The 14,180-nt window shown below is 52.7% G+C and overlaps 3 protein-coding genes across 3 annotated transcripts; 2 read left to right on the plus strand and 1 right to left on the minus strand.

Annotated features, from left to right (window-relative positions):
* Positions 1–356: 356 nt before the first annotated feature.
* Tssk3 (testis specific serine kinase 3) lies at positions 357–1,821 on the minus strand. Its single transcript, XM_076860841.1, has 2 exons — positions 1,677–1,821; positions 357–1,018 (listed from the first exon to the last, which is right to left on the minus strand). The coding sequence occupies exons 1-2, from the start codon at positions 1,819–1,821 to the stop codon at positions 357–359; spliced, it is 807 nt and encodes a 268-aa protein (XP_076716956.1).
* Positions 1,822–2,440: 619 nt separating this feature from the next.
* On the plus strand, positions 2,441–3,085 carry Fam229a (family with sequence similarity 229 member A). Its single transcript, XM_076863559.2, has 3 exons — positions 2,441–2,583; positions 2,665–2,811; positions 2,983–3,085. Exons 1-3 carry the CDS (start codon positions 2,441–2,443, stop codon positions 3,083–3,085), a joined length of 393 nt encoding a protein of 130 aa, XP_076719674.2.
* A 6,954-nt stretch (positions 3,086–10,039) lies between these two features.
* LOC143404510 (uncharacterized) lies at positions 10,040–13,033 on the plus strand. The gene is made up of 4 exons (XM_076862620.1): positions 10,040–10,089; positions 10,344–10,598; positions 10,877–10,961; positions 12,852–13,033. The coding sequence occupies exons 1-3, from the start codon at positions 10,040–10,042 to the stop codon at positions 10,953–10,955; spliced, it is 384 nt and encodes a 127-aa protein (XP_076718735.1). The 3' UTR covers positions 10,956–10,961; positions 12,852–13,033.
* Positions 13,034–14,180: the final 1,147 nt, after the last annotated feature.

The following is a 14,180-nucleotide window of genomic DNA, read 5'->3' on the forward strand; positions in this document are numbered from 1 at the left end:
TCTGCATTCCCAACGCTTCTGCTTTTATTTGGAAAGGAAGTTGCAGCAACAGTGGTTCCAATCGCTCTTGTCATTTTTTTTTCTCTCCTCTCCTCCCCCTGTGTGTGGATGATTCTGGGGTCTAATTTAATTAACTTTGGATAAACACCTGTATGAAAATCACTTGTCAGCCATAACAAAAGGGAATGAGGCCCTTGGTTCCATGGCCCTTGTGAGGGAAAGAGTCGTCTAGGGAGGGTGTAGGTAAGCTTTAGTATAACTAAACAAAGTGTAAAATATATATCACCATTTTAGAAGCGGGTTTTGGATTTGCTTTCTCCCCCTACTTTATTGGGGAGGACTTGCCATTGCTTTTATCAAGTGCTTGCTAGCCATGGGTGCCAACTAACTTCTTCGATTGAAGGCCGGAGGATCATGTCTGGTTCCAGGAGCCGCTTGAGCAGGTCCTGGCATTCGGTCGAGATGCCCAGATGAGTGGGGAAGGACACCCCCTTCTGCTGCTGCCACAGCATCTTGGGGATGTCTGTGTCATCAAAAGGTAGGCTGGCACAGAGCATGACGTAGAGGACCACGCCCATGCTCCAGATGTCACCCTTCTTGCTGTCGTGGGGAATACCCTGCAGCACCTCAGGGGCGGCATAGGCTGTACTGCCGCAGAAGGTCTGGCTCAGCTCCCGGCGTGACTTGGGTAATACCTTGGCAAAGCCAAAGTCGGTCAGCTTGAGGTTGAAGCCCTGCAACAAGGCGTTCTCACATTTGAGGTCCCGGTGGGCCACGCCACAGCCATGGCAGTAGCGGATGGCCTCGACCATCTGGCGGAAGAGGGCCTTGGCCCGGCTCTCAGGCAGTGGCCCCCCATTCAGCACGCAGTCAAAGACATCCCCTCCCTCAGCCAGTTCCATCACCAGGTAGATTTTCCCATCTGCAGACTCCAGCATCTCATACACCCGGATGATGTTCTTGTGGTCCAGGGTTCGGACAATCTGGAGCTCCCGAGGCAGGAATCTCTGGATAAACTCTGAGGAAACAAAGAGAGATGTACATCAAGATCAGAAGGGCCTAACTCCTTACTCCTGACTCTACCCACCATGACTGGGTCTTATTCCTGGGTTAAATAGTCTTAGATGTGTCTAGTGGCTTGAACATTGCAAAGTATATTCACTTATTATCTTTTTAATACATTATTCAGAGGAACTACTCTCTGCCAAACTCAGGGACTACTGTGAGACCACAGATATTAAGCTGCTTTGGGGACTTTAGAAGAAGCCACTGAATCTCAGGAGACCTGATTTGCCCACAGGGTGGAGAACCACCTCCTCCTACCCCTACCTTCTGACCCACAGTTCTTTCCAGAAGCCCAGTCTTCCTTTTTCCAGCCTCCACCTGCCTTGGAACCAGCTCCTGCCCTCTGTTAGCCCTGGCTGTGGCGTCTCCCAGTCTCTGTTCCCCTCCTGGAATAGGAAAAGCCCCAGGACTCTTCACTTTGTGCCAATTTTATCTTGGATTTGAGGTGTGATGTTCTTGGAATCCCAGCATCCCTGTCCCCTACTGACCTACCACAGGGCCATAATCCTCCTAGTTCCGGACTAAAAGGGAGGAGGGAGATTTCAGTGACTGGAGGAAGTACCCACCCACCTCAGCCAGCCCTCCCTTGCTCCAAAGGGGCCCCAGCTCACCTTCTGGCCCTCCCATCTTGTCTATAATTTTAATTGCCACTTTTCTTTGGTGTTTTTTGGAAAATGCTTCTTTGACTTTTGAGTAGGTCCCTTCCCCAATGGTCTTGCCCAGCTGGTACCCATTGGAGAGCAGAAAGTCCTCCATGCTGTCTAGCGCCTCCTTCCTTCCTATCACCCTCTCAGCTCATGCTGCCTCCGCGAGGCAGCTCTACTCCACCATCGCCCTTGGCCTGCTCCTTTTCCCCCCAAGGACTTCATCCACAGCCGCCCCCAGCGCTAGAACATTCTCCGTCTGGACACAGCCGCGGGTGGTGGGGAGGGAGAGGGTCAGACATTTTTAAACTACGGACCAATTGTGATGTAAATGCTGTGTGACCCTTGGCCAAAATGGGCAATGGCCCTACCTGCCCAAACCACCACCACCACCACCACCACCAAACCCAACATCGGTTAAGTAGCCGCCACCGCCTTGCCCGCATGCCAGTCAGTGAGTGGCAGCCTGGTCGCGGAGGGCGCCCGGGGCATCTGCATGGGCCTGGGATGCCCAGCTCCTCCTCGTGGAGGCTGCCTGCCCGTAGGTAGCCCTCGTCGCCTGCGCCCCCACCCGGCCGCCGGGGGTTCTGCGCGACCCGTTCTCCAAACACCATGATCTTATAGTTCCCCGCTGGGGCCCGAGCTAAGTGCTGGGCGGCCCGGGGCGACAGGGGGTTCTCCGGCGGGAGGAACAGGCTCTGTGAGGTCAGCACGCCACGACCCGGGTCACAATGCAGCCCTCCCCCTCGACGCCCGGCTTCGGGCGCACCGCAGACACCTGCCCGGCTCCCCCTGGACCGGAGCGTCCTCCCGCGGCCAGGGCTCGGGCAGCTGCTTCCAGCCTGGGACCGGCCTCGGTCTCGGCCTCCGGCAGGTGAGCAACGGCCAGGGGGGCGGGCGCGGGCAGGGGGCGCACGGCGGCTCGAGAGCGGCCTGACCACCACTCCCCGCGCAGAGCGCCCCGGGGCCTGGACATGAGTGCCCAGGAGCCGCCCCAGGGTCGGAGATTCCCCATTGAGGCCGGAGACTCCCCTGGCCTTGCCGCCGCCCCCGAGTCCCAGGACAGCCCGGAGCCGGTAGCTACGGAGCACAACCCGGTCAGGTGAGACCGGCACCGCGCCCCGCCCCGCGGCCCCTCCTCCGGGCTCCGCCCTCCGCCGCATTGCCCATCCCCCGGGCCCTGCATCCACGCCCCAACCCCACAGGAGCCCGGGGGTGCCCCAAAGGCGTAGGCCGGGCCTCAGCGCCCCTGGTCTCGCGCCGCTTTCCCCAGGCCGCTTCGACGCTGCCCCGGCTGCCACTGTCTGACGCTGCTACACGTGCCCATCGACGTCTACCTGGCCATGGGCGGGAGCCCCCGGGCCCGCGCCACCTGAGTGCGCCTGCGCAAGGGGGCTCCGCGGGAGCCGGGCGGGACGAGGCCAGCCGCGGGCCACCACGCTGAGGTCGCACGCGCCGAGCACGAGACAATGATGCACATTTTAAAATAAAAGAATGATGCACATTTTAATAAAGCACAGCATAAACTGTTCTTTCCATTCCGGGCTGGCCGTGTATGTCTGTCCGTCTGATGGGCTGCTTGCCTCCTCCCGCGGATCTGACCCTAGGGGCCCGCCCCTCCACGTCCGCCTTTTTCTGGCCTGACGCCACCCTTCTCCCTCCATTTCTTGTTGGTCATGTTCCCCAGGGTCCTGTCATCGTCCATCTTTCTATCTCTGTCCTTGGGTCACCAGCGAAAGATTACTACGATGGACGATGGCGACCTACTGAATCCAGGGAGGGACAGGTGGGCAAACGGAACTTAGAAAAAAGACTGGCCACACCAGGCTCATGTCATTCTCCCAAGCTGGAATTTGGTTTTGCTGTCTGCCACTTTGTGATCACGGGCACCTCTGGCTCTATTAGAGGGGTTAGGGTCTGACCCAGCTCATTTTGAGTAAGAGTCTCCTAGGACTGGCGGGATCACAGAGAGCCTGGGAAAGAGATGGTTTGAAAAACTGATTTCTTCCTTATTTTACAGGTGAAGGAATTGAGTGATGCTGGCACACTCCTCAGTGTCCTCAGGCTAAATGCCTTTAAATCCATCCGTAGGAGGAGCCCATGACACGAAGGCTGCCCAAAGCTGAACAAGTATTTTCTGCTTTCCAATTTTGCTTTAATGAACCTTATTATTTTTATTTGGGGAAAAAATGTAACCCAAAGATAAGGTTAGTCTCCTGTCCCCAGAGATCTAAGCACAATTGACTCAATAGCCCTCCCCTAGAAGTCCAAGCCTCTCCCAAGAGCACTTCAGATCCCACTTCACCTGAAGGGGACACCCTTCTTGGTTTCCATGCAAAATGCTCTCCCAGGCCCTTCCAAACTGCCATCCCCCAAAGGTGAATCCTTTCCATGCTTCCTTTTGGTTTTCTCATCTTCCTTCTTTAAAAAAAAAAAAAAAAAAACTGTAGTAGTAGATGGACAGAATGTCTATTTTTATGTGGCTAAGGATCAAACCCAGTGCCTCACACATGCTAGGCAAGCACTCTGCTACAGCCTTAGCCCTTCCTTACTTCTTTCAACCCCTCTTCTCAATTCTCTTTTCCTTGAAAAACACAGCCAGGTGTAGTGGCACATGCTTGTAATCCCAGTAATTCAGGAGATTGAGGCGAAGGACTTAAAGTTGAAGGGCCAGCCTAAGCAACCTAGTGAGACACTGTCTCAAAAATTAAGCCAAGCATGGTGGCAGGCGCCTGTAATCCCAGTGACTCGGAGGCTGAGGCAGGAGGATCACAAGTTTGAGGCCAGTAGTGAGACCCTAAGCAACATATGGAAACCCTGTCTCAAAAAGTTTAAAAAAGAAAGGCCTAGGGATATGGCTTGGTGGTTAAGCACCCCTGGGTTCAATCCCTGGTACCAAAATAAATAAATAAAAAGTCTGGGGATGTAACTCAGTAGCAGAGAGCCCCTGGGTTCAATCCCCAATACCAAAAAAAAAAAAAAAAAGCAAAACATTTACTATTGCTACCTTGCACATGCTTGGTTTGTGAGGGATGTTAAGATTCCAGACACTGATTGACTTTGCCAGTGGTCCAGATCTTGGGGGGCTAGTTAGCTCTAATATATCCATGAGCAAGGGGAAAGGGGTATTCCAGGTGGAGAAAACATTGTGGGCAAAGGCCTAGAGGCAGGAAGAAGCGAGGGTCAAGTTCAAGAAATTCAGTTCAGTGTTTACCAACACCTACCTGGGCCATGCTATGTGCTGAGAGTTCATGCCTCATGCAGGGAATCCAGGGATGGGTTAATGGAAGCTGAGTTAGGAGTCCTCCTAATACCAAGCTGAGGAGTTTGAACTTTGATTTGTAGGTGACAGGGAGTATAACAGGCTCCAACCAAGGTCACTTCATTCTCTCATTTATCTTCTCCATGTCCATCTTGTTCTGTTCTTTCTCTTTTGCACTGGAAATGTCTCTAGCCTAAACTCTAGTCCTGAATTTGAGTCCTGCGTCTGCCACTTACTGACTGTATGAACTTAGACTTCTTTCTAAGCCTCTCTTAGCCTCCATTTCCAAATCTGGAAAATGGGGTTAATGACACCTGCTGCAAAACTTCCATAGGTCATGCTTGTACAGTCCCAGGCAGTACATGAGCAGGCCACAACTGCTGCTGTTCCAACCTTCGACTTCAAGGGGCAACAGAGAGCCAGAGAGCCAAGGACAATGTCTCCAGGGGCTGGGTAGCCAGCCCTGCAGGGGGTTGGGAAAACCCTCTTGCCAACTTCCCTACAGTTCTGCTATGGAGTCTAAGATTGGGGTGGGGTTGGGGGGCATTTGCAGAAGATTCCCCAGGTGGGAATGGCAGAGCTGCTTTCTTCACCCTCAGGGGTAAAGCTTTTCCTGGACCCCAGTGCAGGACCTCTGGGTCCCAGCCTTTTTCTCTGGGTCTGAGCAATGAGGAGGGACTCAGGGAAGGGATATGTTCAAATCACTTCCTTTCCTGACTTCTCTCTCAGACACCTTATTAGCTGGCCCCTCCCTAAGGAACCCCCTTTTAGAAGGAGGGGGCGAAGTACAGATGGACCCCCCAGGTTACCATAGAAACGGCAGGAAAAGGGTTGCTGTATCGTCATGGTAACAATTGACGTCAGCACTACCCTTTCCTATCGCTTGATATGAGAGGGGGGCAGCCACCCCAACCACAAGCAAATCCCCCACAAAGCCTCCTCCCCATGCTGAGCCAATCAACCAAGGGTCGACAGGCTTAATATAGCACAGAGTTAAAAGCACAGACTCTGATGTCAGTCAAACCTCAGTTCAAATCCTCTCCCAGCCTCATCTTAGCTGTGTGAATTTGAGCAAGTTCCTTAACCCCTTGAAGTCTCATAGGTGCAATGGAGATAAATGAGCCTCCACAGGTTTATGATGAGGATTGCCCGGGGCCATGCAGGTATCAGGTGTGGGGACTAGTCCACAGGAAGGGCACGCAGACATTAGTTTATCATCTTGGGACCTGTCAGGGGTTGTGGTTTCTAGAGGGACCCCAAGGACTGGGCTAGGTTTGGAAAAATCTCAGGATTTGGGGGTATTGTGTTAGAACCAAAGACAGTGGAATTTCCAGGCTCTCAGGAAACCCCAGATGCCACTTTCCCTGAAACCCCATCATATCCGGGTTCTGACCCAACTTCCTCTTTCTGCTCCCAGCTGCCTTGTACTATATCTTGTCAGCAGCCTTCTACATCTCTTCCTCCCCCCACCCACATTGGTACCAAGAATTGAACCCAGGGACATTTAATCACTGAGCCACATCCCCAGCCCTTTTTATATTTTATTTAGAGACAGAGTCTTGCTGAGTTGCTGAGGCTGGCTTTGAACTCCCAATCCTCATGCCTCAGCTTCCCAAGCTGCTGGGATTACAGATGTGTGCCAATGAACTAGGCAGAGAGAGGAGAGAATTTTTAAATATTTTTCAGTTTTCAGTGGACACAACATCTTTATTTTTATGTGGTGCTGAGGATCGAACCCAGCGCCCCGCGCATGCCAGGTGAGCGTGTTACTGCTTGAGCCACATCCCCAGCCCCAGCCTTCTCTCTCTTGAGCTTCCATCTGCATCTGCTTCTATAGGGGAAAAGGATGGGTGACAAACATCACCCATGGGCAACCCCATTCCAGGTGGAACCTTGGATGGACACAGGGAGATGGGTGTCCCAGTTCCTACTGCCCTCTCCTCACCCACCTTTGAGGTACAAGGACCAGAGACTTTCTCATTCCTTCCCTTTTCCCCACCCCCCAGCCCAGGCAACAATAGTTCATTCTGCCCCATTTTCACTGCCACTATCATGAGGGAGGCCCCCATCTCTAGCCATCTGGATTCCTCCAGCATCCCCCAACCAGTCCCCCTACTTCCTTCCTTGTTTATTCCTCCAGTGCAGAATTAGTTTATAAAGACCACAATCTCAGGAAGGGCATGATGGTGCACACCTGTAATCCCAGCAACTCTGGAGGCCAAGACAGGAGGATCACAAGTTCAAAGCCAGCGTCAATAACTAAGCAAGGTCCTAAGCAACTTAATGAGACCCAGACTCAAAATAAAAAATAAAAAGGTTGGGGGTGTGGCTCAGTGAGTTCAATCCACTGTACCCAAAACAAAAACAAATGAATAAAAAACCACAATCCCAGCTATGTCATTTCTATTTAAATCTCATCAATGACTTCATGTCTTTTGTCAGGCCACAATGGACACCCTCAGCTCCTCACAAACATCTCTTCCCACTTTTAAGCACATGTACCTTCTGCCTGCAATAGCTTCCCTCAAAACCCCACTTTCCCTTCAGGTTCACCCATTGTTACTTCTCAGAGAAGGCTCCTCACAGCCATCCATCTCCTCCCATAGTAACTGTTTGTCCCAATGTCGATGATCCCAGTTTCATGCCCCTATGGACTCACGAAGGGCTGGAACTGTGTTTTATGCATCTTGACATTCCCAGGTCTATGATGGGAGGGCTCAGCAGTCTGCAGCTTAGACCAGCTGGTGAATGACTGTTTGATTAGTCCACAGGGGTGAGGCCAGGTCCTGGTGAGGAGCTACCTGAACTGGCGCAATGGTGGGAATGACTCTCATAAGGAACTGACACTTGGACTGAAGGGTGAGAAGCAGTTACCCAGGCAAAGATATGGAGGTGGGAAATGTCCTGGCACTGAGATTGGCAAGTGATGTCTGTGAACTTGGTGTTATAGATACCATGCAGGGGGATGGTCATATACATGTTTGGAAGGGCAACCCTGACTGCCCTGTGGGGATAGATCATATGGGGGATGTAGGATGGCAACAGGGAAAAAGGGGGCCGTTGTAGTCCCCAGGTATAAGGTAATGGGACCTTCACTGGGCCAGGTGTGGATAGTGAAAATGGAAACAATGGGGTTTTGTTTCATTTTTTCTTTCTTTGTGGGTGGGTTTATGTATCACTGGAAATTGAATCCAGGAGCATTCTGCCTCTAAGATATGTCCCCATCCCCTTTTATAAAATTTGAGACAGTGTCCTGCTAAGTTGCCAAAGCTGGCCTTGAGCTTGCAATCCTCCTGCCTCAGCCTTTTGAGTAGCTGGGATTACAAGCATGCACCACTGCACCTGGCTAGCAATGGGGTTTTAGATATGTCCTGGAGAGGACAAGATTTCATAATTTCTTCAATAAGAAAAGGAAGAAACAAGGCAGTCAATCTAGAACCAAGCTCAGATTTTAGGTTCAGACAAATGGAAAATGGCAAAGCTGGGGATGTGGAATGGAAAGCAGATGCGGACATGTTTGCTATGAGGCAGGACATCCATTGGAGGGCTCCAGGAGACAGGGTGGGCTGAAGAACAAAAATGTCTGACCCAGGCTGAATGCAGAACAAGTGGGAAGGAATGGGACTCCAGACACAGGCTATAGAGGGCCCAGGAACAACTGTGATTAGGTGGTGAGCAGAGGACGAGAAACCTGCCATGGAGCAGCAGCTGGTGAGATAGTGAGAAAATCAAGAGTGCACAGTGTCCTGAGAAAATCAATAGTGCACAGTGTCCTGAAAACCAGGGCCCAGCAGTATCTCAATAAGAAGGAGTATTTTTGACTGTGTTAAAGTCAGCCACTGCTAAGAGGTCAAGTCAGATAAAGACTTGCAAGCATCCCTTGGATTTAAGCAACCAGGAGGTCAGTAGTGACCTTGAAGAGCTGTCCTGTCCAATGCTGGGGGAGGAAGCCAGATTGCAGGGGTGGGAGGAGGAAGTGGAAATAACTTGTGCACACAACTCTTTGAAGAATGTTGGCTGTGAAGTGGGGGCTGGAGAAGGGTGTGGTTGAAGGAGGGCTTTCTGTTTTTTCAAAAATAGGAAAGACTAGAACCTGTTTGCTGATGGGAAGGAGCCATCAGGGAGGGAGAGGTTGAAGATGGGGTAAAAGGGATTGGAGGAGGGAGATTCCCCAAGGAGGGAAAAGAGATTAGTTCCCCAAATATGGCTGCACAATTGGAGGGGGCAAGCCAGGGCCTGTGCTGGGCTCTGGGGGCTCAAAACAGCTGCCCACTCTCCCAGGCAGCCAGTGTGAGTCACTAGGGGGGAAATAGCCCAAACTGGCAGTGTGGGAAAGGGAACTGGGCCAGTGAGTTCCTCTGGATCCCCAGGGTGTCAGGAGTAGGGCCCAGCCTGGGCTCTAAGCCCTGAGCCCTGAACCCCATGCTCTAAGCCAGACAAGGGCACAGAAAGATTGTCTCACCCTTTATAGGAGCAGGAACAGTCAAGGAAGCTAGAGTTTACTTTTGTTTTTGTCTACCCAGCTCTGAGCCTGTTTCTTCTTCAGCCCCCAAAGTGAGCCCAGCTCAAGGATTTTTAACTTTTGGGGGGTAGTATGAGGATCCTTCCAATTCTTTCAAGACTGATGTGTTGGGAATTCTGCAGATCCTTACCACCCGGGCCCTCTGAGGTGTGGGTTCCCTATGAGCACAACATCCCACTAAGGAACAGAGGCTGAAGGCCCTTGTGGGGGGGATGGAAAATCTTTTCTCCAACACACACAGCTGGTCTTCCTTGCTTTTGGATCCCTCTGCCTGTCCTTGTGCTTTTGTCTTTGGCCTAAGGGAACACATCTCTAGGGAACCTGAAGATCTGATGACTAGCCCCCTCTGTTGAAGCTGCTGGAGAGGGCATAACACGGACTAGGCCCAGCTGGAGAGACCAGCTCGGCCCCCAACCTCACCTGACAGCTGACGCCTCCAGCTAAAAACAGCCGGCCCTGGGGGAATATGGGCTTTCAAACCTCCCCGCCCCCCATGCTCAGGCAGGTATTAAAAAGGCCAAAACCGGGGCAGGCGGGTTGGACACCATGCTATTCACCGAGACTGCCCACTTCGTGGTGAATTTTCTTCTGTCCCGGTGAGGGGAACCAAGGGAGGGCAGTGGCGGGATAGAGTCCTGGCCTGGCAGCACGGTTGGGGGCTGGAGGGAGGGGGTGCCCAGTCCGGAAAGGTTCCGGGGATCTTAGTGGGAAGAAATCTGACCCCGCTCCCAGTCCCTCTAAATCGACCAGGAGTGATCCCGACCCACGCCTCGTCTCCTCCGATCCGAGTTGGCTCCCTCCTCCGGTCAGTCGTGTCCTCCCTGGGTGACACTGTCCGGCTCCCCCGCAGGCGGCCCCGGGCCACGCCCCCGCACCGCCTGGACCAGGATCTGTGTTTCTGGGGCAGCCGGGGCCCGACCTTGCCGGAGCCGGCCGCCCGCCGCAGCCTGGGCGACTACTGGCTGAGCCCGCAGCGCCATCGTCCGCCGGGCGCTGCCTGGCGGTGGCCCGCGCGCAACCTGATGCTGCTGCCGGGGGCCACCGGTCTGGCGGACGTGCCGTCGGCTCGCTGGCCTTGCTGCTATGGCGCGCGCCCGCGCCTCACGTGAGCGCCCGCGGGAACTGGCCCTGAGAAGGGGCGGGGCGAGGCCTGAACGGGGGCGGGGACTGAGGAAGGGGCGGATCCCCAAAGTTATGGACCACCAACTAGGAGGGGCGGGGCTGTTGGGGAAGGGCGGGGCTGTAAGTGAGGGGCGAGGCTAAGGGCGGGGCTGTAAGTGAGAGGAGGGGGAGGGCCCTGAGGGCGTCAGGAAGGGGCGGGGCCGGGCGGACTGAGCCAAGACCCGCATTGCCCCTATCCTGTCTTATGTTCCCGCCCTCTAGGTGGAAACACCGTTGGCAGAACATTAACTACCAGTTCTTGGGCAAGAGGAAGAGACACCTAGTTCCCCTGCGTCCGTGAGAACTGGTGAGGAACAGGGCCAGAAGGGTGCGGTCTGTGGGCGGGACCTTGTGGAGGATGGGATCGTGGGCGGGGCTTAGCTGGATGTGGGGAAGAGCACGGCAAAGCATCACGTGGGGCCCAGCCACCTTTAGCCTTGAGGCTGGAGGACATGAAGGTGTCAAGGTGCGTGGGAGGGTTCCCACAGGCTGGATGTGGGTCCCTGCAGTTATCCTTTCTTGTCCTTTTGCAACCACCACATATTTTTAAAAAGATTGACAGATATGAATTGAAATATCTATTCATCAGAAGACACTCAAAAAAGTAGAGTCCCAAACATAATGCCAGTTCTGTGCCCATCATAGGAAGTTTTGGGGACCAGGATAGGTTATTTTCTGAGTACCAACTCAATCAACGTCAGAGCAAGAGTGACTCCACCCCAAGGCCTAGTGATCAAACAGAATGAACAATGGGAAGGAAGACTGAGGATCTGGGAATCAGCTTGAAGGGTGCTGTCAAGGCAGTCATCTTGTGTGTGTCGGCATTCTTCACATTTCTATGCATCTCTAAAGTCAATGCCCACCTCTAAGTACAATTGTTTATCTGTGTGTCTATTTATTTACTCAATAAGGGCTTATTTATCAAGGGCCTATGGAATGGTTTGTGCTTGGTTTATACAATGTGTTAATCACTGGGTTCATGTTGGTGAAATAAATGGTTGGGGCCCCTGCCCTCGTAGAGCTTACACTTTGGTAAGGAGGCGAACCATAAAGAAGAGTTAGAGATAAACAGTGTACTGTGTTGGAGACTAGGAGTGGGCCAGTTGCTACTTCATATGAGATGGGTGGGGACTCTGTCTTGCTTACAAGTCCAGAATAGTGCCTGACACATAGTGGAACTCAAAAATGTTGAAGGAATGCCTGGGCTGGTCAGGAGTTCCTCTCTGTGGAGGTACATCTTAAACTAACCTTGAAGGATGAGGATCCAGCCATTTCCAGCCCCTAAGAAGAGTATTTTGGGTGGAGGAAGCAGCTCATATCTGGTTGCTGACCTCTTGTGTACTATCATGGAGAATTCATGTTACAAAGCCTTTGTTCCTGTCTGTTGTCTCTGTGATCTTGGATGCCCTGGGGCAGGTTTAGACAGGGCCCCTCCAGGGTCCCTAAAAGTGAGGTTATTGCTGAGCTGATTCACTCCACTGGGCAACTCTGGCCTAACCAGCCCAGCCTGGCCTGGTCATTTCCCTGAAAACAATCTTTCCTCCAATGGCATCAGTCCCATGATTTCTGGCTCCCTCCCAGGGCATCATCCTGTGGCCTGTAAGGAAGTCCTTCACCCTGGCTAACCACAGTCCCTGCTGAGGTAACCTTGGCCTTGTCCTCTCATTCAGCCTCATGGAAGAGGGGTAAGATGAGCTAGGCCTGTAGCAGCAGGTCCTGCCTAGATAGAGAACACAGTAAAAACCTGACAGAATGAGGGTGACAAAACCTGGCAACCCCAGGCAAGTGAACCTCAAAAGACAGAGATAATCACTCATCTTAGGATCCTCTGTCACATCCATAATCTCATTTAATCCTTCAACACCCCACTTTATGGGCAGAGAGGAAAATAGTGGCAGATCTGGGACCAGCACCCAAGCACTTGATAAAATAGTAATAAGAACTACTGTTCATTGCTCATTTCCTCTCTGCCAGGTACTATGCTAAAACTCTGCATACATTTTATTCTTTAAGCCTAATCACAATGCTGTGAAGTGTTGTCCTCAGATGAGGAGACTGGGGCTCACAGCCATTGAGTGACTTGTCCAAAGATGCCAGCTAGTTCTCAACTGGACCAGTTTTGGCTCAGGGAGTTACTCGTGAGATACTTCCTGTGCCCTCGGGTTCCAGAGTAGCATCACAGATACCTGTTTTCCAGGGATTTGGGGACACAGGCTTCAGGCTTTTCACATGATGATCCCAAAGCAGACTTGTGCAGGTTGAGCAGAAAGCTGGCCTGGGACTGGCAGTACTGCGTGATCCACTGTCCCCTCTCTATGGATGAAGAATATCTACCTTTCGTCTCCCTCCTGGAGAGTTCCTGTCCTTCATGCCCCCAATAAAACACCTTCTGTCTCTCTTGGGCACTTTCCACTTTTTTGTGGGGAGGATGACCTGAGTTCTTTCTGGGGACATACAGGAGTTTACTGAACCCACAGGAATGGGGGGCATCCTCCATTGCCTCACACTAAGTGCATCCCACCTCCAGTAGAGTAGATTGGATGAACCAGACCAGCTCCTGCTCCCCAGACTCTCCCCCTGCCACACAAAGGCAGAGACATACACTAGCTGATTAAAAGGTCTGAGGTGTGGGTGACATAGTTTGTTTGGAGCACAGTGGGTCCTCTGATGGGTCAGCAAAGACTTCTAGGAGATCCCTGGAGCTGGTCTTGATAGTGGGCAGGCACTGGGTGGACATGCCCAGGAAGAAGGGCAGTGCAGAGGAAGGCTTGGCAATTTGTAGATTGAAGTGTGTGTCCCACTGAGGGAACCATGGGACTGGCAGCCAGGTGAGCCCTGCCTGAACTAAGGCTGGCCAGGACCAGAGCTTCAGTGACTCAAAGGCCAGAACAGGGATTGAACACTATGCAGGAGGAAACAAGGAACCATGATCCGGTTGAAGCAGGGGAGGGACATGGCTCAAGGAGTGGTCTCTGCCTCTTCAACGGGTTCAAGGCCTGTGGTCAGGCTGCTGTCCCTGTGGTTTCTCTTACACACTGTTTCAGGTCCTGTATGGGCAGTGGTCCTGCCTGAGCCTCCCTGAAAGGTCTGGTGGGAGGTGCTGATGGCTAGAGGAAGAAGTCTTAGGGCTGCTCCCAGGAGCACCAGCTCTTGGGAACAGCAGACTCCCCTCCCTCAGTGGAGCCCCGTCCCTGTGCTCCCCTGAACTTCTCCCCTGCCCTCTGCCCCCACCTAGATCATGCCACCATTGCCTTTGTTTGGAGCAGTCCAGTTGACTCTTCCCTGGATTTCTTGCCTCCAGCTCTGTCCGCTCCTATCTGTGTCCACCGGAGCCTGTTTGTCTGTGTCTTATGGGTGCCTGTGGGACACCAGGGTGACCTCCAAGAGCTGCTGGAGTTCTAGACAGACATCGGGCTAGAGATCCAGACTTCGGTTATTAGCATATAGATTCTCTCAGATACACATGGGGGGAGGCAGAGATCTTTTTTTCTCTGTCCAACACAAATTTCTCTCTAGATGCAGAGAT

Source organism: Callospermophilus lateralis, chromosome 7 (assembly GCF_048772815.1).
Source record: "Callospermophilus lateralis isolate mCalLat2 chromosome 7, mCalLat2.hap1, whole genome shotgun sequence".
NCBI lineage: Eukaryota > Metazoa > Chordata > Mammalia > Rodentia > Sciuridae > Callospermophilus > Callospermophilus lateralis.